The 26,432-nt window shown below is 40.2% G+C and overlaps 1 protein-coding gene across 1 annotated transcript; it reads right to left on the bottom strand.

The window, feature by feature from the left end:
* Positions 1–3,988: 3,988 nt before the first annotated feature.
* On the bottom strand, positions 3,989–21,772 carry ssr4 (signal sequence receptor, delta). Its single transcript, XM_034172356.1, has 6 exons — positions 21,606–21,772; positions 21,326–21,444; positions 21,169–21,243; positions 13,588–13,677; positions 13,271–13,336; positions 3,989–4,367 (listed from the first exon to the last, which is right to left on the bottom strand). The coding sequence occupies exons 1-6, from the start codon at positions 21,652–21,654 to the stop codon at positions 4,263–4,265; spliced, it is 504 nt and encodes a 167-aa protein (XP_034028247.1). The 5' UTR covers positions 21,655–21,772; the 3' UTR covers positions 3,989–4,262.
* Positions 21,773–26,432: the final 4,660 nt, after the last annotated feature.

Raw genomic sequence — 26,432 nt, 5'->3', positions numbered from 1 at the left:
ACAGCACAATGCCACAGATGCCGCAAGATTTGAAGGAGCGTGCAATTGGCATGCTGACAGCAGGAATGTCAACCAGAGCTGTTGCTCGTGTTTTGAATGTTCATTTCTCTACCATAAGCTGTCTCCAAAGGCGTTTCAGAGAATTTGGCAGTACATCCAACCAGCCTCACAACCGCAGACCACGTGTAACCACACCAGCCCAGGACCTCCACATCCAGCATGTTCACCTCCAAGATCATCTGAGACCAGCCACTCGGACAGCTGCTGGAACAATCGGTTTGCATAACCAAAGAATTTCTGCACAAACTGTCAGAAACTGTCTCAGGGAAGCATCTTGATATGGCACACCTGTGAGGTGGGATGGATTATCTCAGCAAAGGAGAAGTGCTCAATATCACAGATTTAGACTGGTTTGTGCACAGTATTTGAGGGAAATGGTGATATTGTGTATGTGGAAAAAGTTTTAGATCGTTGAGTTCATCTCATACAAAATGGGAGCAAAACCAAAAGTGTTGCGTTTATATTTTTGTTGAGTATAGTTGTAGACCTGTTTTAAATTGTGAAAATAAATCTATTTTGTGATAACACACCTCTCTAGTGCAGCCTTTTTGGAACAATTTAAGTTTTGAATGGTCCCAGAGCCATACCCGCAGGTGGCGTTGTTGGTCTCTCGTAATTTACGTTCCCCCAATCACTGCTCGTATCACAAGACAGAATCTTAAAAAAAAGGAAAGAAAAAAAAATAATCAGAAAATCACATTGTATGATTTTTAAATCATTAATTTGCATTTTATTGCACAAAATAAGTATTTGATACAATAGAAATAACAGAGCTTAATATTTGGTACAAAAACCTTTGTTTGCAATTACAAAGGTCAGATGTTTCCTGTACTTCTTGACCAAGTCTGCACACACCAAAGGAGGTACTTTGGTCCACTCCTCCATACAGATCTCCAGATATTTCAGGTTTTGAGTTTCAGCTCCATCCAAAGATTTTCTTTCGAGTTCAGGTCTGGAGACTGGCTAGGCCACTCCAGGACCTTGAAATGCTTCTTACGGAGCCCCTCCTTAGTTGTCCTGACTGTGTCACGGGTCATTGTCATGCTGGAAGACCCAGCCATGACCCATCTTCAATGAAGGAAGGAGGTTGTTTGCCAAAATCTTGCGATACATGACTCCATCCATCCTTCCTTCAGTATGGTACAGTCATCCTGTCCCCTTTGCAGAAAAGCACTGCCAAAAATGAGGTTTCCACCCCCATGCTTCACAATTGGGACAGTGTTCTTGGTGGTGTTCTCATTCTCCAAACACGGCGAATATGAAAAAGCTCTATTTGGGTCATATCTGAGCACATGACCTTCTCCTATACCTCCTCTGGATCATCCAGATGGTCAACGGTGAACTTCAAACAAGCCTGGAGATGTGCTGGCTTGAGCAGGTAGACCTTGTGTGCCGTGCAATATTTTAAACCATGACGGCGTAGTGTGGTACTAACGTAATCTTTGTGACTGTGGTTCCAGCTCTCAAGATAATTGACCAGGTCCTCCCGTGCAGATCTGAGCTTTCTCAGAATCATCCTTACCCCACAAGGTGAGGTCTGCAATGGAGCCCCAGACCGAGAAAGATTGACAATCATCTTGTATTTCTTCCATTTTCTAATAAATAATCATAACAGTTGTTGCTTTCTCACCAACCTGCATGCCTGTTGTCCTGTAGTCCATCCCAGCCTCGTGCAAGTCTACAATTTTGTCCCTGGTGTCCTTACACAGCTCTTCCGTCTTGGCCATGGTGGACAGGTTGGAGTGTGATTGATTGTGTGCACAGGTATCTTTAATACAGGTAACAAGTTCAAACAGGTGCCATTAATACAGGAAGAGTGCAGAATAAGAGGGCTTCTTAAAGAAAAACTAACAGGTCTGTGAAAGCCAGAATTCTTGTTGATTGGTAGGTGATCAGATACTTATTTTATGCAATAAAATGCAAATTAATTATTTTAAAAAGAACCATATGATTTTATTTTATAAAGATCCTGTCGCTCACAGTTGAAGTGAACTTATGAAAAAAATTACAGACCTCTCCATTCTTTGTAGGTGGGAAAACTTGCAAAATTGACAGTGAATCAAATACTTATTTTCCTCACTGTACCTGTTCACAGGTGCTACAAGTTGGGCGACTCCATGCAACACAGATGCAAAGCAGTTCTCAGAAACTGTGGTTCCACAACAACATATTACTTGAGTGCTTCACAGTGCATAAAAAAAAAAAAAAAAATGCAGACACCATTTTTTGAACAGCTTCATATTCCTTTTTCTTCACTTTCTGTAAAGTAAAAAAATTCTTTTTTTTTTTCCTCAACAAGAATAGAATGTGTGTCCCCCCAGTGCATTTGTGTATAGAAATAAAAGCTGTAAGGATCTGAGCTTCACTCGCTTTTTAAAAACACCATCTACTACAATTTACCAAAATATTTTTTCTATGCTTTTAAAACACACACACAGACATTATATATATATATATATATATATATATATATATATATATATATATATATATATATATATATATATATATACACACACTCGTATGTATAGGAATTTACAGAAGGCAGGAGCTCTTCTAAAAAACTTTTTTTTTTAAGATTTAAGTCATAAAAAGAATTTTCTTTGGCACCTCTATAACTTTATTCCTTAGCATTCAGATAAGGGATTCATAATATATTTCCAATATGATCAAAATGTATGCTGTATGGAAACAATTTAGAATTTCAACCCGAGGGTGAGAAATTCAAGGGATCAGGTGCTATGACCAACATTTGGTAGATTTGGAAGACATTTACAAGAAACCTTACGGATGTTAATGTAAGATGGGTCACAGGTCAAAGAATTTTGTGATAAAAGTATGGAATTTGGCACACATTTTAAATGAACTAATGTTTATATTCAGATATGGAGCCATCCTGGAGCTGACCTCTAATGAGCTACAGGGGTCAAAAAAAAAAAAAAATGTTGAAAACTATACCACATTATTTGTCTGCTCATAAAGATTCCAAAAGGGTATAGTTTGGACTATCTATGACTGAATTCCATGGAGTTATGGGGTAAAAACAGCAAAAATGGTGAGAAAGGTTCAGTTTCAGTTTGTACAGGGGTCAAAAAGTTAAAGTTGCTCCAATTTTGGCAAACAAAATGAGGCAAATTATTGGTTGAGTTAAAAGCATTTTTTAAAGGAATAGTTTGCACCATCTGTCATGCTTAGTTATGTTACGGGGTAACATATGTCATACATCATAGAATTTAATGGATGTCGACCTTGTTTGCCCTTTACTTTGGAGACCAGGCAGTCAACACAGTCAAAACTATTCCATTTATTAATCCTTCAACCAAGAGCTCCAGCATGGCTCCATATCTGAAAATAAACAATTTAGAATGTGTGCGCCAAATTCCACGCTTTTATCACAAAATGAACTGTTTTGCTATGACACCCCACTAAATCTCAAAACATCACATAAGCGCTTCCTCCTGTAGTTAGTCTACATGCCTGTGATAAAGGAAAAGACAATATTCACTATGGAATTTCCCCCCATATAAATATGTAGTCTTAGTTAAAATGAGCAGTAATTTTGCAACATGTTACAAAAATAAACCCACATTATAATGCTTGGGTTTCAGTAAAAACTAAATTTTCTCAGCTTTGTGAAATTTGAAAGGCCCTATAGCTTTAAATTTAAGAGTTCATTAAACAAAACAAATTAAGATTTGTCTGTCGTAAATGTGTTCACGTGACCCAAATTAGCTGATGATGGATTTACTGCCCAAAAATGTGTCTGTAACAAAAAGAAATTACTATAAGCTATATTGAGGCAGTTACATAATTGGAATTTCCTATGCAAGTCTTTCCTTTTTTGATAAATCAACAAATAAACCCAGGCAAGTCATTATCCCATACTTAGGCTGGACAAACTGCAACACTTGGCATTTGTTTGGGTTACTTGATATGGTTCAAGTTTACTCATCTGGAGCAAATGCACATTACAAAATACCATTTGAATCCACAAGGAAAACAAAAACTTAAGACTCATCAGTCCAAGTTATTTAAAAAAAAAATTACAAATATAGAGACTGTCACTTTACTGGTCATCTCAAAACACATGATGTGACAGTATTTTGTTGATCTGCTATAACACCACATGAGAACAATTTTTCAAGTTCCACCTCATCTCAGTCTTTAATGAGCCAGTGGCAAAACAACAGATTTGGATCAGTTTATGCTTGGATGGTGCTTTTGGCCGTGAATGCAATGTAGTAGAGCAGAATGCCGATGAGCGCAGCCACCACTTCAGTCGACACCCATGGGCCACTCCACACACCCTGTGACAAGATTTAAAAACAGATCACAGCAGTTTGGAAAGGAAGCAAAGCAGTCATGCACGATACAAGCAACATGAGCACTTTTTTTGCTGACTTAAGTACACAATATGTAACTCAAGTATCACTGACAAAGGACTGTGGGAGACTAATACTGCCTTCTCAATCAGTGGTTTTAAAACTTTTACATTTAGTGCTATATGATTTCCAACAGATCTCATGATAGTTAAGTGTTTTCAGAGTGCAGCAGAACCATTTTAACTGCTCTGCAGACAAACTCCATTTTTTTCACCCTGTATGCATATATAGTGACGGTAAATGCCAAACTGGCAAAACCATTTACAGTAGTGTTCAGAATAATAGTAGTGCTATGTGACTAAAAAGATTAATCCAGGTTTTGAGTATATTTCTTTTTTTTTGTCACAAATTTTTATTAACAAATTATTGTGACAGACAAATACAAATTCCAAAACACATAAATTGAACAGTAGGCTGCCTGATGAGTACATCATATTCTTAAAGTCTTGTAAGTTGGTGTTTTCAGGTGTCATTATTCTGGTCCAGTGTCATTGTCTAGAGATTTAGGAAGAGTATATTTCTTATTGTTACATGGGAAACAAGGTACCAGTAGATTCAGTAGATTCTCACAAATCCGACAAGACCAAGCATTCATGATATGCACACTCTTAAGGCTATGAAATTGGGCTATAAGTAAAAAAAGTAGAGAAGGGGGTGTTCACAATAATAGTAGCATCTGCTGTTGACGCTACAAACTCAAAACTACTGTGTTCAAACTGCTTTTTTAGCAATCCTGTGAATCACTAAACTAATATTTAGTTGTAAAGTGGTCCCTCGCTATAAAACGGTTCACCTTTCGTGGCCTCGCAGTTTCGCAGATTTTTTTTGTGCAATTTTGCATGCTTTTTTTTTTTTTAACAGCACATTGTGTTCTGCGTCCTTTTCAGGCGGGCTGGTCGCGGCACCCATCGGCATCACCGCGATTGCTCTCACTGCCTCCGATGCGCTTACTGAGTCTGCTCGGTAAACGAAGCACTGCCCTCCTGTCTGCTGTGCGGAGCTGCACCAAATCTGGCGTATAAAGTGTGTAGTGAGGGGTTTTACAGCCTTAAAACATCTATAATAACTGCAAAAAACAGCGCTGACTACTTCGCGGATTTCGCTTATTGCGGGTTATTTTTAGAACATAACTCCTGCGATAAACGAGGAACCACTGTATAACCACAGTTTTTCATGATTTCTTCACATCTGCGAGGCATGGAGTCAACCAACTTGTGGCACCTTTCAGCTGTTATTCCACGCCAAGATTCTTTAACAACATTCCACAATTCATTCACATTTCTTGGTTTTGCTTCAGAAACAGCTTTTTTGATGTCACCCCACAAGTTCTCAATTGGATTTAGGTCCGGGGATTGGGCAGGCCACTCCAAAATATTAATTTTGTTGGTTTGGAACCAAGATTTTGCTCATTTACTAGTGTGCTTGGGGTCATTGTCTTGTTGAAACACCCATTTCAAGGGCATGTTCTCTTCAGCATGAGGCAACATGACCTCTTCAAGTATTCTGGCATATCCAAAGTGATCCATGATACCTGGTATGCGATATATAGGCCCAACACCATAGTAGGAGAAACATTCCCATATCATGATGCTTGCACCACCATGCTTCACTGTTTTCACTGTGAACTGTGGCTTGAATTCAGAGTTTGGGGGTCGTCTCACAAACTGTTTGCGGCCCTTGGACCCAAAAAGAACAATTTTACTCTCATCAGTCCACAAAATATTCCTCCATTTCTCTTAGGCCAGTTGATGTGTTCTTTGGCAAATTGTAACCTCTTCTGCACGTCTTTTATTTAACAGAGGGACTTTGCGAGGGATCCTTGCAAATAAATTAGCTTCACACAGGCGTCTTCTAACTGTCACAGCACTTACAGGTAACTCCAGACTGTCTTTGATCATCCTGGAGCTGATCAATGGGTGAGCCTTTGCCATTCTGGTTATTCTTCTATCCATTTTGATGGTTGTTTTCCATTTTGGCGGTATTGTATCACTTCCTGTTCCGGAGCACAGCGGTGTTTTTCTGTATCTGTTAGCTGTTTAATCTGCGCAGTTAGATTGATCTAGTTATCTAGATTACGATTTGTTTCCCAGTGTAATCTTTACGTGCCTTAACTAAAGCACTCCTTCTGCTGAATCACCTCTAAATTATTTACACATTATTCACTTTGCGTGTTTTTAGGAATCCGCTAGCTTAGCGTAGCTACTAGCTCTTAGCCGATTTAGCATGGCGGCTTCTCCTGTCTCTCCCGCACTTTTCTGCTCTGGGTGTGAAATGTTTAGTTATTCCTCGGCCTCCTTTAGCAGTAACGGTACTTGTAATAAGTGTAGCTTATTCGTAGCTTTGGAGGCCAGGCTGGGCGAATTGGAGACTCGGCTCCGCACCGTGGAAAATTCTACAGCTAGCCAGGCCCCTGTAGTCGGTGCAGACCAAGGTAGCTTAGCCGCCGTTAGTTACCCCCTGGCAGATCCCGAGCAGCCGGGAAAGCAGGCTGACTGGGTGACTGAGGAGGAAGCGTAGCCCTAAACAGAAGCCTTGTGTACACCGCCAACCCGTTCACATCTCTAACCGTTTTTCCCCACTCGACGACACACCCGCCGAGGATCAAACTCTGGTTATTGGCGACTCTGTTTTGCGAAATGTGAAGTTAGCGACACCAGCAACCATAGTCAATTGTCTTCCGGGGGCCAGAGCAGGCGACATTGAAGGAAATTTGAAACTGCTGGCTAAGGCTAAGCGTAAATTTGGTAAGATTGTAATTCACGTCGGCAGTAATGACACCCGGTTACGCCAATCAGAGGTCACTAAAATTAACATTAAATCGGTGTGTAACTTTGCAAAAACAATGTCGGACTCTGTAGTTTTCTCTGGGCCCCTCCCCAATCAGACCGGGAGTGACATGTTTAGCCGCATGTTCTCCTTGAATTGCTGGCTGTCTGAGTGGTGTCCAAAAAATGAGGTGGGCTTCATAGATAATTGGCAAAGCTTCTGGGGAAAACCTGGTCTTGTTAGGAGACACGGCATCCATCCCACTTTGGATGGAGCAGCTCTCATTTCTAGAAATCTGGCCAATTTTCTTAAATCCTCCAAACCGTGACTATCCAGGGTTGGGACCAGGAAGCAGAGTTGTAGTCTTACACACCTCTCTGCAGCTTCTCTCCCCCTGCCATCCCCTCATTACCCCATCCCCGTAGAGACGGTGCCTGCTCCCAGACTACCAATAACCAGCAAAAATCTATTTAAGCATAAAAATTCAAAAAGAAAAAATATAGCACCTTCAACTGCACCACAGACTAAAACAGTTAAATGTGGTCTATTAAACATTAGGTCTCTCTCTTCTAAGTCCCTGTTGGTAAATGATATAATAATTGATCAACATATTGATTTATTCTGCCTTACAGAAACCTGGTTACAGCAGGATGAATATGTTAGTTTAAATGAGTCAACACCCCCGAGTCACACTAACTGTCAGAATGCTCGTAGCACGGGCCGGGGCGGAGGATTAGCAGCAATCTTCCATTCCAGCTTATTAATTGATCAAAAACCCAGACAGAGCTTTAATTCATTTGAAAGCTTGACTCTTAGTCTTGTCCATCCAAATTGGAAGTCCCAAAAACCAGTTTTATTTGTTATTATCTATCGTCCACTGGTCGTTACTGTGAGTTTCTCTGTGAATTTTCAGACCTTTTGTCTGACTTAGTGCTTAGCTCAGATAAGATAATTATAGTGGGCGATTTTAACATCCACACAGATGCTGAGAATGACAGCCTCAACACTGCATTTAATCTATTATTAGACTCTATTGGCTTTGCTCAAAAAGTAAATGAGTCCACCCACCACTTTAATCATATCTTAGATCTTGTTCTGACTTATGGTATGGAAATAGAAGACTTAACAGTATTCCCTGAAAACTCCCTTCTGTCTGATCATTTCTTAATAACATTTACATTTACTCTGATGGACTACCCAGCAGTGGGGAATAAGTTTCATTACACTAGAAGTCTTTCAGAAAGCGCTGTAACTAGGTTTAAGGATATGATTCCTTCTTTATGTTCTCTAATGCCATATACCAACACAGTGCAGAGTAGCTACCTAAACTCTGTAAGTGAGATAGAGTATCTCGTCAATAGTTTTACATCCTCATTGAAGACAACTTTGGATGCTGTAGCTCCTCTAAAAAAGAGAGCTTTAAATCAGAAGTGCCTGACTCCGTGGTATAACTCACAAACTCGTAGCTTAAAGCAGATAACCCGTAAGTTGGAGAGGAAATGGCGTCTCACTAATTTAGAAGATCTTCACTTAGCCTGGAAAAAGAGTCTGTTGCTCTATAAAAAAGCCCTCCGTAAAGCTAGGACATCTTTCTACTCATCACTAATTGAAGAAAATAAGAACAACCCCAGGTTTCTTTTCAGCACTGTAGCCAGGCTGACAAAGAGTCAGAGCTCTATTGAGCTGAGTATTCCTTTCACTTTAACTAGTAATGACTTCATGACTTTCTTTGCTAACAAAATTTTAACTATTAGAGAAAAAATTACTCATAACCATCCCAAAGACGTATCGTTATCTTTGGCTGCTTTCAGTGATGCCGGTATTTGGTTAGACTCTTTCTCTCCGATTGTTCTGTCTGAGTTATTTTCATTAGTTACTTCATCCAAACCATCAACATGTTTATTAGACCCCATTCCTACCAGGCTGCTCAAGGAAGCCCTACCATTATTTAATGCTTCGATCTTAAATATGATCAATCTATCTTTGTTAGTTGGCTATGTACCACAGGCTTTTAAGGTGGCAATAATTAAACCATTACTTAAAAAGCCATCACTTGACCCAGCTATCTTAGCTAATTATAGGCCAATCTCCAACCTTCCTTTTCTCTCAAAAATTCTTGAAAGGGTAGTTGTAAAACAGCTAACTGATCATCTGCAGAGGAATGGTCTATTTGAAGAGTTTCAGTCAGGTTTTAGAATTCATCATAGTACAGAAACAGCATTAGTGAAGGTTACAAATGATCTTCTTATGGCCTCGGACAGTGGACTCATCTCTGTGCTTGTTCTGTTAGACCTCAGTGCTGCTTTTGATACTGTTGACCATAAAATTTTATTACAGAGATTAGAGCATGCCATAGGTATTAAAGGCACTGCACTGCGGTGGTTTGAATCATATTTGTCTAATAGATTACAATTTGTCATGTAAATGGGGAATCTTCTTCACAGACTAAAGTTAATTATGGAGTTCCACAAGGTTCTGTGCTAGGACCAATTTTATTCACTTTATACATGCTTCCCTTAGGCAGTATTATTAGACAGCATTGCTTAAATTTTCATTGTTACGCAGATGATACCCAGCTTTATCTATCCATGAAGCCAGAGGACACACACCAATTAGCTAAACTGCAGGATTGTCTTACAGACAAAGACATGGATGACCTCTAATTTCCTGCTTTTAAACTCAGATAAAACTGAAGTTATTGTACTTGGCCCCACAAATCTTAGAAACATGGTGTCTAACCAGATCCTTACTGTGGATGGCATTACCTTGACCTCCAGTAATACTGTGAGAAATCTTGGAGTCATTTTGATCAGGATATGTCATTCAAAGCGCATATTATACAAATATGTAGGACTGCTTTTTTGCATTTACGCAATATCTCTAAAATCAGAAAGGTCTTGTCTCAGAGTGATGCTGAAAAACTAATTCATGCATTTATTTCCTCTAGGCTGGACTATTGTAATTCATTATTATCAGGTTGTCCTAAAAGTTCCCTAAAAAGCCTTCAGTTAATTCAAAATGCTGCAGCTAGAGTACTGACGGGGACTAGAAGGAGAGAGCATATCTCACCCATATTGGCCTCTCTTCATTGGCTTCCTGTTAATTCTAGAATAGAATTTAAAATTCTTCTTCTTACTTATAAGGTTTTGAATAATCAGGTCCCATCTTATCTTAGGGACCTCGTAGTACCATATCACCCCAATAGAGCGCTTCGCTCTCAGACTGCAGGCTTACTTGTAGTTCCTAGGGTTTGTAAGAGTAGAATGGGAGGCAGAGCCTTCAGCTTTCAGGCTCCTCTCCTGTGGAACCAGCTCCCAATTCAGATCAGGGAGACAGACACCCTCTCTACTTTTAAGATTAGGCTTAAAACTTTCCTTTTTGCTAAAGCTTATAGTTAGGGCTGGATCAGGTGACCCTGAACCATCCCTTAGTTATGCTGCTATAGACGTAGACTGCTGGGGGGTTCCCATGATGCACTGTTTCTTTCTCTTTTTGCTCTGTATGCACCACTCTGCATTTAATCATTAGTGATCGATCTCTGCTCCCCTCCACAGCATGTCTTTTTCCTGGTTCTCTCCCTCAGCCCCAACCAGTCCCAGCAGAAGACTGCCCCTCCCTGAGCCTGGTTCTGCTGGAGGTTTCTTCCTGTTAAAAGGGAGTTTTTCCTTCCCACTGTAGCCAAGTGCTTGCTCACAGGGGGTCGTTTTGACCGTTTGGGTTTTACATAATTATTGTATGGCCTTGCCTTACAATATAAAGCGCCTTGGGGCAACTGTTTGTTGTGATTTGGCGCTATATAAAAAAAATTGATTGATTGATTTTCTTCCACGCATCTCTTTTTTTTGTCCATTTTAAAGCATTGGAGATCATTGTAGATGAACAGCCTATATTTGCACCTGCGTATAAGTTTTCCCCTCTCCAATCAAATTTTTAATCGAACTACGCTGTTCTTCTGAACAATGTCTTGAACGTCCCATTTTCCTCAGCCTTTCAAAGAGAAAAGCATGTTCAACAGGTGCTGGCTTCATCCTTAAATAGGGGACAACTGATTCACACCTGTTTGTTCCACAAAACTGACAAACTCACTGACTGAATGCCACACTACTATTATTGTGAACACCCCCTTTTCTACTTTTTTTGTTTGTTTTTTTTTACTAATAGCACAATTTCATAGCCTTAAGAGTGTGCATATCATGAATGCTTGGTCTTGCTGGATTTGTGAGAATCTACTGAATCTACTGGTACCTTGCTTCCCATGTAACAATAAGAAATATACTCAAAACCTGGATTAATCTTTTTAGTCACATAGCACTACTATTATTCTGAACACTACTGTATATACAAAAATACACATATGCAATTTCTTCTTGCAAAACAGGTGATATGTAGTGCGTGAGTGAACGTGGAGTGCATGGGTGACCTTCACCTGCCCTTCGCGATCAGCCTATAACATTTTATTTAAAGCTAACAGAACTTCTATCAGGAAGGGCCGACCACCAAAACAACATCAAGACAGGCAAGAACACAAGACAAGTGGTGACAGTAATAACTGAAGTGATGAAAAGTGAGACACCAAGAAGGCAGAACCCCAACAATACAACATACCAGGACAAACAACAGGAACAGGAGGTGGCAGACTGCCATGGGAGGCCACGGCACACTGCTGCAACACAGCCTGCCCTGCAAACCCAACAACGCCTAGTGACCCCGACTCTAAATTGATGAATGTTTTTATTAATGTGTAGAAATAAAGTGTATGCATTAAAATGGCAGGGCAGGAGTGGAGGATGGTAGCTGCAGCGCACTGCTGTAGCAGACTGCCCTGCAAACCCATCAACACCTGGCCACAAATCTATATGAACCCTATAATGTGCTACTTAAAACCCAATATAATGTGCGTCCAAGTACTGAGCTAGTGAAGTGCATTAAAAAGGGTGTGACATGTGAGGCCTAACCCCAAGCAGCGGAAGGGGGAGGCATGGCGCAGGGAGCGGGCTGAACAATGGACTGATATTTACATTCTGGACTCGTGCTAATCCAGCAGGGGGCAATAAATCATCTATATATTAAAGAGTTTATTTAATAAGTACATAATATGTATAATTGTAAATATGTTAAAAATACATGAATGAAAAGAAAACGAAAACACGCATTTCCACTGTGGTCCATTTAAAAAACAAATGACAAATAGAAGCAAAAATAAAATAATAATAGTATATAATAACAAGAACCTAAATAATTTATAATTAAGACAGTAATCTAACATTCAAAAATGACGTAATTAACAGGATATAAAAGGGTTGAGTTTTTCTTCTAAAAACTGTTGAGGTCTAATGTCTAAGGTTCTAAAAACATTCTAGACTCACACACCATTCCAAGGCATTATGGAAACTTTGCATAATTTATTACCACCCTTGAAAAATAGTTATCGTCTTTCTGTATCTCAAAGTGCGGTGATGGCAGCATACCTCCAGTGAGCTTTACGCTTTTCTTTAAGACTGTGCCACTCTGCGAATGTCCTCGCTGCAACGCATGAACAAGATACTAACGCTCAACCCCCCCCCACCAAAAAATGCACCTAAAGTCATCTTCTGAGGACAGTATGAAGTAAAAAGTGCTGATAAAACCTTACCTGCCAATCAGGTTGTGACATCCCCCCCCCCCCGCCCAATACTGCTACTTATAATAATAATTTTAACAACTAAAAGTTTAAGTCAGTATTACTCTGGGATGAATCTAGTTCTGCACTAAGCTTAATTGATGAGCCAATGTATGTAGATCATTTTGAGTTAGTCATTTTAAGAGCAGCTCACAAGCCAAAAAACTGTGGGCACTCCTGGGTTAGTGGTCCATGAGGACCAGGGTTGAGAATAGCTGTGCCAAAACGTGTTGCTAGTATACAAAGGCAGCCAGCCAAAGTAAAGTGTGTGCAAGTAACTCAGAAGATGAAACAAAAGGACTATGATTGAATAAATAATTCCTTTGGCTGACATCCGTCTGCAGACGCAGAACTTGCATCCACGCAACCTTGTGTGCGGTCTGATTGTTGAGTGGAGACTCACCCTGTGGTCAATATTGACAGAGAAGAGAGGCTCAATGGCATTTACATCTTCATTGTTTCTCTGGGCCTGCATGACAGAAGATCCACCAGTTTCATTTAAGTAGTCTTCTGTTAGACATAGCACAGCAGATCAACCAATGTTAACAATAAACATGGTGACCAGATAAAACAGCATGTCAACGAAGTTACTTGTGTTATGGCTGTAATCCAGGTCTGCTCAGCCACAAACTAGCAGGGATGTCTGGAACACATCAAGAGTTGTACAAGTATAACATACGACACACCCTAACTCTGAAAATCAGAAGCTCAAACACTAACCTTCCGCAGGGCACTGTAGGATTCCTCGTCAAAGAATTTGACCTGATATGTTCCAGAGCTTGCTTGTTTGTGAGGAAGACTCCAAGAAACCTGAAGGAAGAAGACAGTCATGCTGACAACTGCAGAATTTTGAGTTGCGTCAAAAGGTTGAAGGCTCCACTCCCCTCTGAGAAGTCAGTTTGTTTGTGGGTTTGTCATGCCGCATATTTTTTAAAAATCAACTCCACGCATTTTAAATTGAACTCTACAATTCATTTCCAAGAAGTCAATTCTGCCTCAATCACTACAGAAATAAACAAAGTGCATGCTGTCGAGGTAAGCATGAGAAATGACCATGCATGGGTCACTGCTGTCTGTGGGACTAGTAGCTATGTTTATATGAAGGCTTATAATCTGAAGGGAATCATTCTGATCAGTGAATCCACACATACAGTAGCTTGCAAAAGTATTCAGCCACTTGATATTTCACGCATTTTAATTTGTTTATGGCATTTCAAATACAAAAAGTAAATCAATATAAAAATTTCTAAAATTATCTTCCTTAGACTCAAACAAAGTCAATCTCTACAACTTGATGTAAATTAATTAAAAATAAAAAAAGACAAGATGATAGGTTGCACAAGTAATGGCCCCTTTGGAATAATACTTGTAAATAGTCAATTTCATTGCCAGTTTTCTTCAGACAAGTCAGGGGATGGACACATGAACATTTCCAAGTCACTGAATGTGTCTTGAACTTTATTTACATCAGTTATGAAGAAATACAAACAGTATGTCACTCTATGGTCAATCTTTGTGGCATAAACAGTTCTCAAAACTGACTGTGCAAGGAGGAGGATGAAGTAGCACAGAGGAGGGTTTTATTAAAAAAAGAAGACCTGAAAGTTCAGCTACAATTTGCCAGAACATACGCCTGAGATGCAAGCCTAGATTTGATGTTTTAGTGAAAGAAAACCCTCCTCTGTACCGCTTCATCATGAAGCTGTATAACTGGGGATAAAAAAAGAAAAAAAGCAAAACATACACTGTGCACAATTTCTCCAATCACAGCCAGAGAGGCCTGTGACTTCTACGTTGTCTGGGTGTCTTTCCTCACTGTTCTCCTTCTTGTACATTGGCATAGATCACTGGCACCACGGTCCAACATGCAAAACATTATGCCACCCCCTTCTGCACCTAAGCCCCTCTTTACACAGGACGGCATCAGTTATGAGTCTGTCATGTGGCTTCAAATACGCCTGACCTCAAGAGGTGATGCAAAAACACCTCTCTGTGTAACCACTCGGTCGCCCTTGTGAGTGTTGATGTCTCACGTGAAGTTTGTGCGCTACAGATGACGCCACATTTCCATGGCAATCTGCCGCTTTTTTGACATATATGGATTTTGAGTGGTTTCTGTCATATTTTCTCATTGTTCGTGCACACTGAGAAAGAGAGAGAGCAAACAGAGTTAAATATTAAATGGATATTTTTTCCACACTCAGTTTGGAATTATCTTGTGTGAAGCGCATGTTTCCCCGTCAGTCATGGGCAGGGTCAGCTAAACCTGCAGAAAAATTACATCACTGGACAACAACTGACAAGTATGAAAAAAAAGAACACATTTTTTAAAAACCATTACAGAGACTGAAAAAAAGCCACGACTGTTGTCCTCTTCAGAAAAATCAGTTTTTTTGTCATTTTCACACAGAGCTCTGCGAGTCAAACTCTGGATTATACAATTCATGGAAAAAGGGATAAAAGTGGGGTGAGTCCACAATGAACTTAGGCTGAGTCTCAATTCTACCCCTTGGCCCTTCCCCTTACCCCTACCCCTCTGTTTCGCGCGGGCACGAGAGACGGAGGGGTGTCTCAATTCTCTTTTTGGAGCGAGGCGGAGGGGTAGGCGAAGGGCTACAAACTCCTCCGTTTGGAGTGAACCTGGATGCACACTCCGTTTGGAGGGGTAGGAGGAGCTTACTGCTCTCCGAAAAAATAAACATTGCGCCGAAAAAGCCGCACAAATGAAACAGCTTTCATTACAAATTATGCTGTTTAGAAAGCTATAACTTGCCAAAAAACTATACAGGCAGCTGTCTATGACAGCAACGTGTATGCTGCTGGATGCATGTTGCGTATATTCTCGTTCTGAAGAATATCGTAACGTCGCTCGTGCGCTGAGGCGTTATAATGCACATACACACGAACGCTACGATAAGACACTTTTATATCTCACAACGGAGAAAATCATGATAAAGGATAAGCACGTTAATTTGTATGGTCATAAATCTTTGTATAATATCAATCCCTGCTGTTCTGAGATCTGCTGTTCAGATCTGTAACGCGTGTGTATTTTGTAAACAAATGGAGCCCTGAGCGCACTCGACTCCTAATAAGCTTTCAGGCAGAAAACGAGAAGTTTCATCAATGGGAATAAGTTGGAAAATATCTATACACACATGTATATGTGTAACACATAACCTGACATCCTAATAGACTGATATTATTTGTCAAGGAAATTTCTAAAGGAAATGGGGCTGGATGCAAAAAATGGGAGAATTTGAAAAAGAAATATTAACATAACGAGATGCAGCCCAGAACATAACATACAGGTGCTGGTCATATAATTAGAATATCATGAAAAAGTTGATTTATTTCAGTAATTCCATTCAAAAAGTGAAACTTGTATAATGTATACATTCACTGCACACAGACTGATATATTTCGTGTTTATTTTAAATAAATAAACAGTTTTCCTGTTTTATCATTAGTATTTTATATGATTGTATGTCTTTATTCTTTTTATTTTTTTATTATGTTTTAATTTTATTTCATTTTATTCTGCTTTTAAATGATGTTTGTGAAGCACCTTGAGGCGATTAGCCGTGATTTGGCACTATATAAATTATTATTATTCTAAATTAGTTTAATTAGTAATGAATTAATTACTAATCAATCAATTAATGATTAATCAAACATTAATTACTATTATTGATTAATTAGTATTAACATTAATAAATTACTAAAATAATTTATTAATGATACTATTAATTATTATTATTATTATAAATTACAAATGAATTAAATTAATTAACATGACATGATTGCGATGCATTAAAGAAATCTGCGACTTCTTCTATTTCTTTGCATTTACACAGAAAGGCGAGAAAATAAAAAGAGCAAACAGGCTACTGCAACAAGTTGCATTTCGGTTGCCATGTTAAACAGTGAAAACGGCAGTTTGAGAGGGGCAGTTTTTTTTCTCCTAAGGCGGAGGGGTGTCTCAATTCATAGGGCTAGAGGCATACCCCTTCGCCTTACCCCTTGTTTTAAAGGGGTAGGCGTAGGGCCAAGGGGAAGGGGTACAAAAGAGAACTGAGATTGGGGGTTAATGTACCTACTTACGTGCTGCCACAGTTACACTGAAAAGTAATCCAATTCCCAATGATTCCTTGAAAAAGTAACTTAGTTACTTTACTGATTTCTCAATTTTTAAAGTAACTAAGTTACATTACTAGTTACTTTCAGCAGTTGCTGAAAACACCCCCATCCACCTAAACATGAAAATGATAACCTGTTTTGCCAACACTCACTTTATAGTCACCTTTTCTTGACTTCAATTAACATAAATACTTGTTTTATAAAAAATAAAGACACCTTTTTTACCCTCATATTTAATTACTGACAGCAGTGTAACAGTAAAACTTGCAATTTCTAACCTACATTGTTTAGAAATGTAACTATTAAATTCTTTCTAACATTTAAATTCTCTCTAAACATTTTAGATGTTGAAATAGGTCCTTAACCCTTTACCTACTGAGGCTATAAATGGATGATTGGTTATAATTTTTTATTATAGCAATAAAATTAAGAAATAATGTTCTATGTTTGTGTGCTTTGGTACCCTTTTCCAAGAGTACCTGAATTTCAATTATATTACACCTGATTAACTATTTATACACATTATTTGTAAGTTTTAGCATTTAAAATGAGAAAAAAATAAAACACAAAAACGAACTTGATTTCTTTTCAGTTTTTTAGTGAAAAATGATTATGTAAAGGAAGCTTGGATTTCACATTTTTAACAGGAAGCTGTAAGTGTTTACAATCAAAATAATTAATTTTGTAAGTCTAGAACTCAGAAACAGTGCAGAAACAGTGCAAAAGTAAACATTTTACAAGGCGAAAATATGCAAAAAGTAACCAATTTTAAAGTGCAGAACCAAACAATATGAATAACAACAAACAAAGTGCAAAACTATATATAAATATATCAATTATCTGTATTATTAAAATGTGCAATAAATCACTCATTTGATCACTCATTTTGTGCAAAATTATGCAATATGAATAAAAACAATAAAGTGTCAAACTATATACAAATATATAACCAAGAATCAAAATTAGATCTAAACTACATCTTTCAGTGTGGTACTGTTTGTAACAGTTTCTGTCTGGCTGAAGACAGAGGCCAATTTTACAAAGTTTGCACATCCAGCAGGTTGACCTCTTGCAAACCTTGCAAGAACGCCGCCCCTTTGTGGATCGCTGGCAAGTTGGGTTTCCACTGCTTGTTGGCACCAGGCAGTGGCTTGTGGCTGATGGAGCCATCACACCCACACAAACACGCACACACACACACCTTCACAAATGACTAACACCCTGCCTTTTCCTCAAAAATGACTACATTTATGTTTGCTGTCTGTCTCTGTACTTTTCTGTCACTTTTGCGTTCTTTTTCATACTTTCCCCTCATTTCAAAAGTCACCGAACACACTTTACCGTAATATATGCAACATATAGCATACTGTTGGAAAGCACAGGTTCTTGGCTTGCTGTCAGTGTTGAAATTTTTCAGATTGAGGGTTTACATGAGAATTTATGGTAATGAGAATCAGCGGCGCACTAGTGTGAAACTTCCGTGTTTTTCCTCTGCGTTATGACGTCACAGGCTTACAGTTACCGTAATACATCATATATCATTGGAAAGCCCTTGGTGTTAGCTTAACAATGCATTTTGAATCATTCAGATTGGACAAACTATGGCGTAGTTACAGTAAAAAAATTTGCATATGGAAAATATGGCGTGGGCGCCATCGCCGTAGATAAAGGGTTAATCCCCTAGTTGCTCCCAGTGTGTAGTGAGCGCCTTGTATGGCAGCACCCTGATATCGAGGTGAATGTGAGGTATTGTGAAGCGCTTTGAGCGTCTGATGCAGATGGAAAAGCGCTATATAAATGCAGTCCATTTACCATTTAAATCAATTATAATAAACAATAACAAGTAGGATTAGTAGTAGAAGAAAAAAAAAGTGTATCTTTAATCTAGGGGTGTTGGGGGGTTGGCGGCGTCCCTGCCCCATAATGTTTATTTATGCAGAAGACACGACCAGATTGACAGGTAAGATAGTTTTAGCAGCGCTTTTACATTATGTCTTCCTCAGAAAGAGTTTAGATGCATTTGGGTGGATAATAAAAAAGTGTTAGTTGTTAACGCATCACAGATCAGATGTTTTAGCTAGGACACAGAGCGGCTCAGAGTTTTAAAGGAGAAAAAAAGCGTTAAAATGTCTTTGTAAAGCTCAGTGCAGGTGTGCTGTCGTCACCACGCTGTGAGAGATGGCGACTGTTTTTTTCAACTTGGAGCTGCTGCAGAAAACTGCTGGTGAAAAGCTCGCAACTCACTGAAAGTGGGGAAGTGGGCAGTTCAGTCGAAGCCTGACCCCCTTCCCACGGGTCAGTTTAATGCTGTGCAAAATGTTTTAGGCAGGTGCGGTCGGGCACAGGGCAGCGGGGGTGGGGGGGATAACAACCTCTGGACGCATGCATAATCCAAACTGAATGTGCACGTAAAGAAATGTGAAAAAAAGAATTAATTTAATATTTAGCTTGACCTGGACACAGATTACATGTCTGACATCAAGTGTGCTTACAGTGACATTTGAGCTGCATGTCCACTTGTTCTGAATAGACAGTGGAACTTTCAGAAGCCCAGAATGAACCATCAGCCACAGGAGAAGTATAAAAAGTCTCTCCGCCTGATCTGTTCAGATTTGAACATGCCCTGACCTACCGGAGAAGACCGGCAAGACGGCTGCCACCAGAACCACGACCCCTCACCTGTCTGTCATAATGAGTTGGGCAAGTAGATACATTCTCAGACTGCATTAACCCTTAAACTCAGACGCAAATTGGATAACATCTCGGAGCAAATGCACGCCTTGCAAAGGAAGATGTCGGAGACCAGGGAATATTCATAATTGGATCTGGTTGTTCATATGAGCTATAAAGGTGTTTTTCACTGCTCAACCATAAACATGGCAGGCTTATCAGCCTCTGAAGGACAAAATACCCCGTTGTTTTCCTCCAGAAGAATTTAAACGGCCTTGGTGAACTATTCAGCTGCCTTCTTTATCTTCTGCAACTCCAGCACACACGGACACAAACTGACTCATTTGCCACTCACACATGGACAGAGCATGCTCCCACCCCCTCTCCATCCACCACCCCATCCCGTTCCCCGCTCACGCCACTCCCTTCCCCCTCCGGGGTGCCGAGCAGTTTTAGCTGCTGTAGCCCCCCCAAGCTGACGGCGGCGCAACTACATGTCGTACACTCACATCGCCTCAATTCAGAAAACGGACTGCTTCAAAGTTTAGTGCACATAAACAATGTCAAAATGTATATGTGTTGTTTTAATTCTAATGTGTGCTATTACGGTAAACAAGTAATAATTGTGGATTAATTGCTGTATCTTGTATGTGGTAATTGGAGTGTGGATGTAATCTCGTTGTTGTTGCACTCGTGTAATGACAATGACAATAAATCTCATCCATCCATTTGCACGTCTTCCGGGCTTGGCAACTCCCCTGCAGAAATCAGGTGCAGCTTCATACTTCACAGCGACCATGGCGGTTTGCGAGACGATACAGAGAGGACAATGTAAGGTCCTGGCGGCAGCCAAGCGCCTCTTTGGCATCACACAACATTTGACGAGATTTCATAACCGCGCAAGTACAGCTGGACAAACCCTGTCTAGGGACAAGACAAAAAAAAAAGTCCATAAATTGTTCTTTTTACAGGTGCAATTGACACCAAGATTGTCAAGATTGGTTAAGAAATAAGGAAGTTATGGTAATTTTAGTCAAAAAAAAAAAAATCTCTATATTTTTTTCCTATCAGCACGGTCATTTTTGCGTTCTCAATATCGGATTGTCATGAAACGTCATCATTATGTCAACAAAATATTATATTTTAGGGCTACTTACCTTTGAATGAGTGCTGTAAAGGCGATCATGGTTTTTACACTTGGTAATGTTGAGCAAAATTTTCAGCACGAACGAAGTACATGAAAGAAACGACAGAATTGAACCGGACAAAAACGAGGTCAAAGAGGAACTTCCTGCCTACATCAGTACAAGGAACTCCATAGGAAATACCACAGCGAGACAATGAAAAAAGCGATCTTCGTGGGGACTCTTCTGCACACTGCGCACAACGATAAACACGCATCGATGGAATGCGCATGCAGGCCTCGATCGGGAGAATGTCTCGTCCCTACCCCGTCCCTGTGTAATGGGGGTTTAAATGAAGCTGATATACCTGGTATTTGCCAACGTCCTGGCCTCTAGTCACCGGGAACTGTCTTCCATTGACATCAGCATACAGTATGACACTCTGGTGGGGATAGAGTTGATCATCAGTGTGTTGGAAACATCACGAGGTCTGCCTATGTGGGTAATAATGTTTTGTTTTTTACCTGTGCTCCGTTGGCACAGGTGAGACTGAGTTCAACGATAAACACGGACTCTGAGGAGATAACAGCGTCAGAGGTGGTGTAGGCCGACGTGGTGATCATCGGCTGTGTGCAGCTTTCTCCTGTTAACAAAAAGAACACTTTGACTCAGCTGAGCTCCAGTGGTCCGAACACATCACGTCTTACACATTCAACACTGTTTGAAACATGTGAGCTGATGTTAGCTGCTGCTGCTAACTATAGCCTGCTAGCTAACCTGGGCTCGTCTCGCCCGCTAACTTACCCGAACAGCTAACCACCAGCAGGGCGATGAAAGCGGCTATCCAAATCATTATGAGAAGGTTCGTGCTGATTATGAGGCTTAACTGATAGAATGTTAGTGCTGTTTAAAGACGTCCACCTCACCGATCAGCAGCATCACCACTGCGGCTGCGCGGAGAGGACGTGTACTGTTGGCCGCAAAGCATACTGGGAAAATAGCCGCTTGACACGTCATCAGCAAAGTGAATAATTTTTAAAGACAAATCAAACTTTTCAAACCAAAAATGAAGTCTGCCCAAGAGGAACATTTTATTCGAAGTTATATTTGGAAACAGTAAATTGGAATAAAACAAGATTTTTACCAAATAAATTTTGCAAAATTAATTAAGTAAAAAAAAATGTCAATTTCAATCTTTTTTTTTTTTTTTACTACAGAGTCAGCATTCTTAATTTCAGTGCAGACGGATCCCTGTTCAAACCCCACCCCTGCCACATTTCTCCATGTAATTGTGGAGTTGCATCAGGAATAGCATCCGGTGTAAATGTTGTGCCAAATCAATATGCAGATCCATCTAAGGTCAGCTGCGGCGACCCCGACTGAAAACAGCAGCCGAAGGGACCTACTTTTTATCCTGTGAATTGTTTAAGTAGCAGCTATACACATAATGATACTTCTTGTTCGTTTAGACATATTGATGAAAAATTTAGCCATTTTTTTGAAGGTCTTACATTTTCAAGAACACTGATATGTCATTGTTTCACTTTAAAATATGTAATTTGTTATTATAGTAATGTGAGTAACAAATCTTTATACTATAACTTTTTTAATCTTATTTGGATTTTTTTTTTTATTCATAAACAGAAGTTTTTTTAGGTTCATGATGCTTTTTCCCTTTTTGATTGAAATTCATTCACTCCATAACTGTCTTTCAAAAACAAACGGAAAAAAAAAACCCATCCAATTTTTAAAATATTATGGAAATATTTTTACTGTTTATTGTATTCATTCATACAATAAGTACACTGAAGAAAAAATAAATGACTATTAATGATAGTAATTTTTTGGTACACTGGCGATCAACATTGTGTTCTTTTCAGTTGTATGTATTTTTCATTACCTCTCATGTTGTGCTGTCTTGCTATGTGTTTCACATCTGTACAATTTTGTTCTTCTTTTGGCTGCTCCTGTTAGTGGCCTCCACAGCAGATCATTCATTTCCATGTCACCCTAGCCTTTATATCTTCCTCTGTTACACCAACTACCCTGTATGTCTTCCAATCCATAAAGCTCCCCTTTGCTCCCCCTCTTCTCATTCTGCCTGGTGGCTCCATCCATCGCATCCTTCTGCCTATATACAGTCCAATCCGGAAAGTATTGACAGCACTTCACTCTTTCCACATTTTGCTGTTACTCTTAGCCTGAAATTGTTGTAATAATCCAGGATGGGAACATGATGTTCATGGAGGGTGAGCTCAAAAGTTTGTGAGGTATGGAGCCATATGCACTGGCAATGTCCATCCAGAATACAGTGAGATCTCCTTTCCCTTTGCGAGCCTCCCTGATGAGTCATGTCACCACACCAGTATGTTCTAAACAGCTGGGCACTCCAAGGATCCCACCCTTTTGAACAGAGGTGTCAATGTAACTGTTCTGCAGAAGGAACTCTTAGTTGTCGTGACAGGATGCTGAAAAGATCTTCACTTAGCAGTGAGATGATTCTAAACTGGCTGATGTTCTTGGAGTCCTCTTACTTAGTGATCCACACACCCTCTGAGCATCTCCATTGACCTGCTACTTTCCCCTGCGCCAGATCACTTCATAATCTTCCAAAAGGTGCCGAAGGAGTTGCGGGCAGCGCTTGTACACCATGTGCACCACTGGGGCCTGGGGCTGAAGATGTTCTGGCTCGCTTCGTAACCCCCTTGACTTCAGACCAACTGGGCTCTTTCATAACAAAGTCTACTGTTGGAGGCTGTGGGCTTATAAGAACAGTATGTAAGACGAGCACAAACCAGTGTAAAATTGAAGGTTTTCTGGTGCTGTTGAGGACTCTGTAAAATTGCTTCCTTTGCCAGCAAACAAAGAACTGTTGCTTTGGGTCATTGATGTTTTTCTGAATCTTTTTGAACAATTGAGCAGAGCTAAAACCCTTGTTTGGTGATCAAGGACTCTGTTCGAAGTGTCCACAACACAGATACGACATTTTGGCCACGTGGACCGTTTCTCTGTGTACAATCCAGCACATAATGATGGACACACACAGGTCCATCCCCACCTTTGAAAAGTGAACCACCAATTTGCCACACTTGGCTGTAGCTTCTGTCTCATACACCACATGGGTGCACAGTGCCAAACAGTTTAGCGAGCATGTCTCACAAAACAAGCAGATGACACATCACAGATAAGAAGAAAAACAAGAACAATTTCAGTCTTTACTTCTGCTCACAGCATGCCCAGGCACACCACTGAGAGTTCTTGGACATGTAACATGAAACCACAGAATATTTTAACATAATTTTATATGTATATCTTATATGTCAAATAGGAATGTTGACACAGTGGGACATGTCCGGGCTTGTTCAGGCAGACGCATGTAAAGTATCTTTTGTTTGTATGGAATTTATGCGGCTTTATTACAAATCACAAGGTCCTGGTGGCCACTAAAGCCCCTGTTGCTTGGTGCATAGTCTAATCCCTTGAATACTGTAATTTGTTGCATTGTGATAAAATTAGTTGTAAACAGTCTTAGGTTTCTTGACATAGTTGGGAAGTGTAATACTAAATTATTAAAACATGATCCCAGTATCAAACATCTGACACTTTCCAGCTCTCAAGTTTTTTTTTTTTTTTTTTTTTAACAAAAACAATTAGATTTTAACTCCAATCTCCATTCATATAGAACCAGGTCCATGAATATTTTTGGATGTTCACAATTTTGTTAATAGTGCCTCTACAGCAGCGCAATAGTTTAAATGAAACAAGATGTATGTGAAGAATTTGTTTTTTTTGTTTTGTTTTTTTTAAACCGCATTAGTAATTTAGAAAATATGGCCATTTTTTGTAAATAGTTCACCTTTTTTAAAAAGGCAAGCTGTTGTCTTTCAGCTGCTGTTTGATTGAACGTGTATCCTGGGTTGCCACAGCAGATGCAGCACAGATCGGCACTGAGATGCGGTCAGTAATTGCAGAAAATTAGTATAAGGGTTATTTTTCAAATAAAACCAACACTGATAGCTTTTTTTTCTTGAGACAAGGGATGAACACATGAACATTTCCAAGTGACTTAATAAGGTACGGTGTGGTAAAAAGATCTGGAGAAGGCAAAATGAGCAACTGTGCAAGGAGGAGACAAGTGAAGGAAGCCAGCAAAACTCCCAAACTGCTGGGCTTTGGTGGCTGTGATTAGATAAACTGTGACTGGTGCAGATTTTTCCTGTTGCATCATAATTTCATGGTGGATTACAGTTTGCCAGAAGGCACGTGGGAGTCTCGAGCTGAGGCTGGGTGTTTCTTATAAGACTTCTCTACTGGATCACAAAGTTGTAACAGGTAGACAAAAGTTGCCTGAGACACTGTTTGTCCAGTCACAACAGCATAGAAGCCAATAATGCATTCAGGGTTGTTTGGGTGTCTTGGTGGCTTCCCTCACTTGTCTCCTTCTTAGATCCCCGTCACGCATAGCTCGAATGTGCACGAACCAGGCCGATGGAGGCCGAAATGGCAAAAATGGCAATAATCGAGATGCAGTCAGGAGGGACAGACAGTCGGACAGCCGTGTACGACTGTCCACATAGAATGTGGGTGTATCCAGTCCGGACTGAGTCATGCACATCTGCAGCCCAAACGTTGTTGGAAAACACTTCGTAGACACAGACTGCACCAAGATCTTAAATAAAGTGTTCAGACTGCAGAACGGATGCGCTCAAGTGCTATCACTCACTCTCACTCATGTGCACTGATGTTGTGCCGGCAGGATGGACATGTGTCCCACACATGACGGACTGTCAGGACTGTGCTCACACACACACCATGGCGACCGCGATGTGATGAGCACACAGAGTACATGGAATTGCTGTGTGCTACACTGTATAGTCCAAACATTGACAAGTCGGTGCCTGACATGGGTTATATTTATGCCATTGTGGACAAGGCATTTGTGAGCCGATGTCAGCACACGGTGCAGCTGGGGTGAGAGGGACTTCACCACAGGCTGCAGCCCCTGGCTGTTGTCTGCCCTGTGCTGTGACATGCACCTGGGGCTGTACAGGAGGTGAGTTTACATATTTATTCATGGTGTCATGGGCTGGCAAAACAGTTCCACAGTCATTCCTCTGACAGAGTTGGATGGTGAACCTGTCATAATCTGTGTATTACAGGGGTGACATCCCATCTAGCTGCGTTGTGGGCGCTGCGCCGAGCCTCTGACGTGCACAATGAGGCATTGACTTGCAGTGACAGACGGTGCTTTCGGTTTGATTGCACAATGTTCACATCCACTTCACATGATGGATGCATGCTACATACATGTTGCATATTGACATTTCCTCTGCGCTCCCTTAACTGGATCCAGTAGAGGTGTACGTGCGTGGCACAAGGAGGACATGCTGGCAGGATCTGACATGCCCGATCCATTTCGGGGTACCCCAAACCACGATCAGATTATTCCGAATGTTATGACGCCGTACGAATATATAGATTGCAGTGAGATTGCACTCACTGCAATCTATAAGCTGCACATTGACTGCCATGTGATACCTGTCCCACCTCGACTGCGCCACAAGTATTTTCGACATGTGCAAAACATTCAAGGCAGCCATGCAAACGGGCCAGCCCATGTAGACTGCTCTG

The sequence above is a fragment of the Thalassophryne amazonica genome, chromosome 6 (genome assembly GCF_902500255.1).
Source record: "Thalassophryne amazonica chromosome 6, fThaAma1.1, whole genome shotgun sequence".
Lineage (NCBI taxonomy): Eukaryota > Metazoa > Chordata > Actinopteri > Batrachoidiformes > Batrachoididae > Thalassophryne > Thalassophryne amazonica.
Note: the sequence above shows the minus strand (reverse complement) of the source record. Positions and strands in the feature narration are given on the sequence as shown.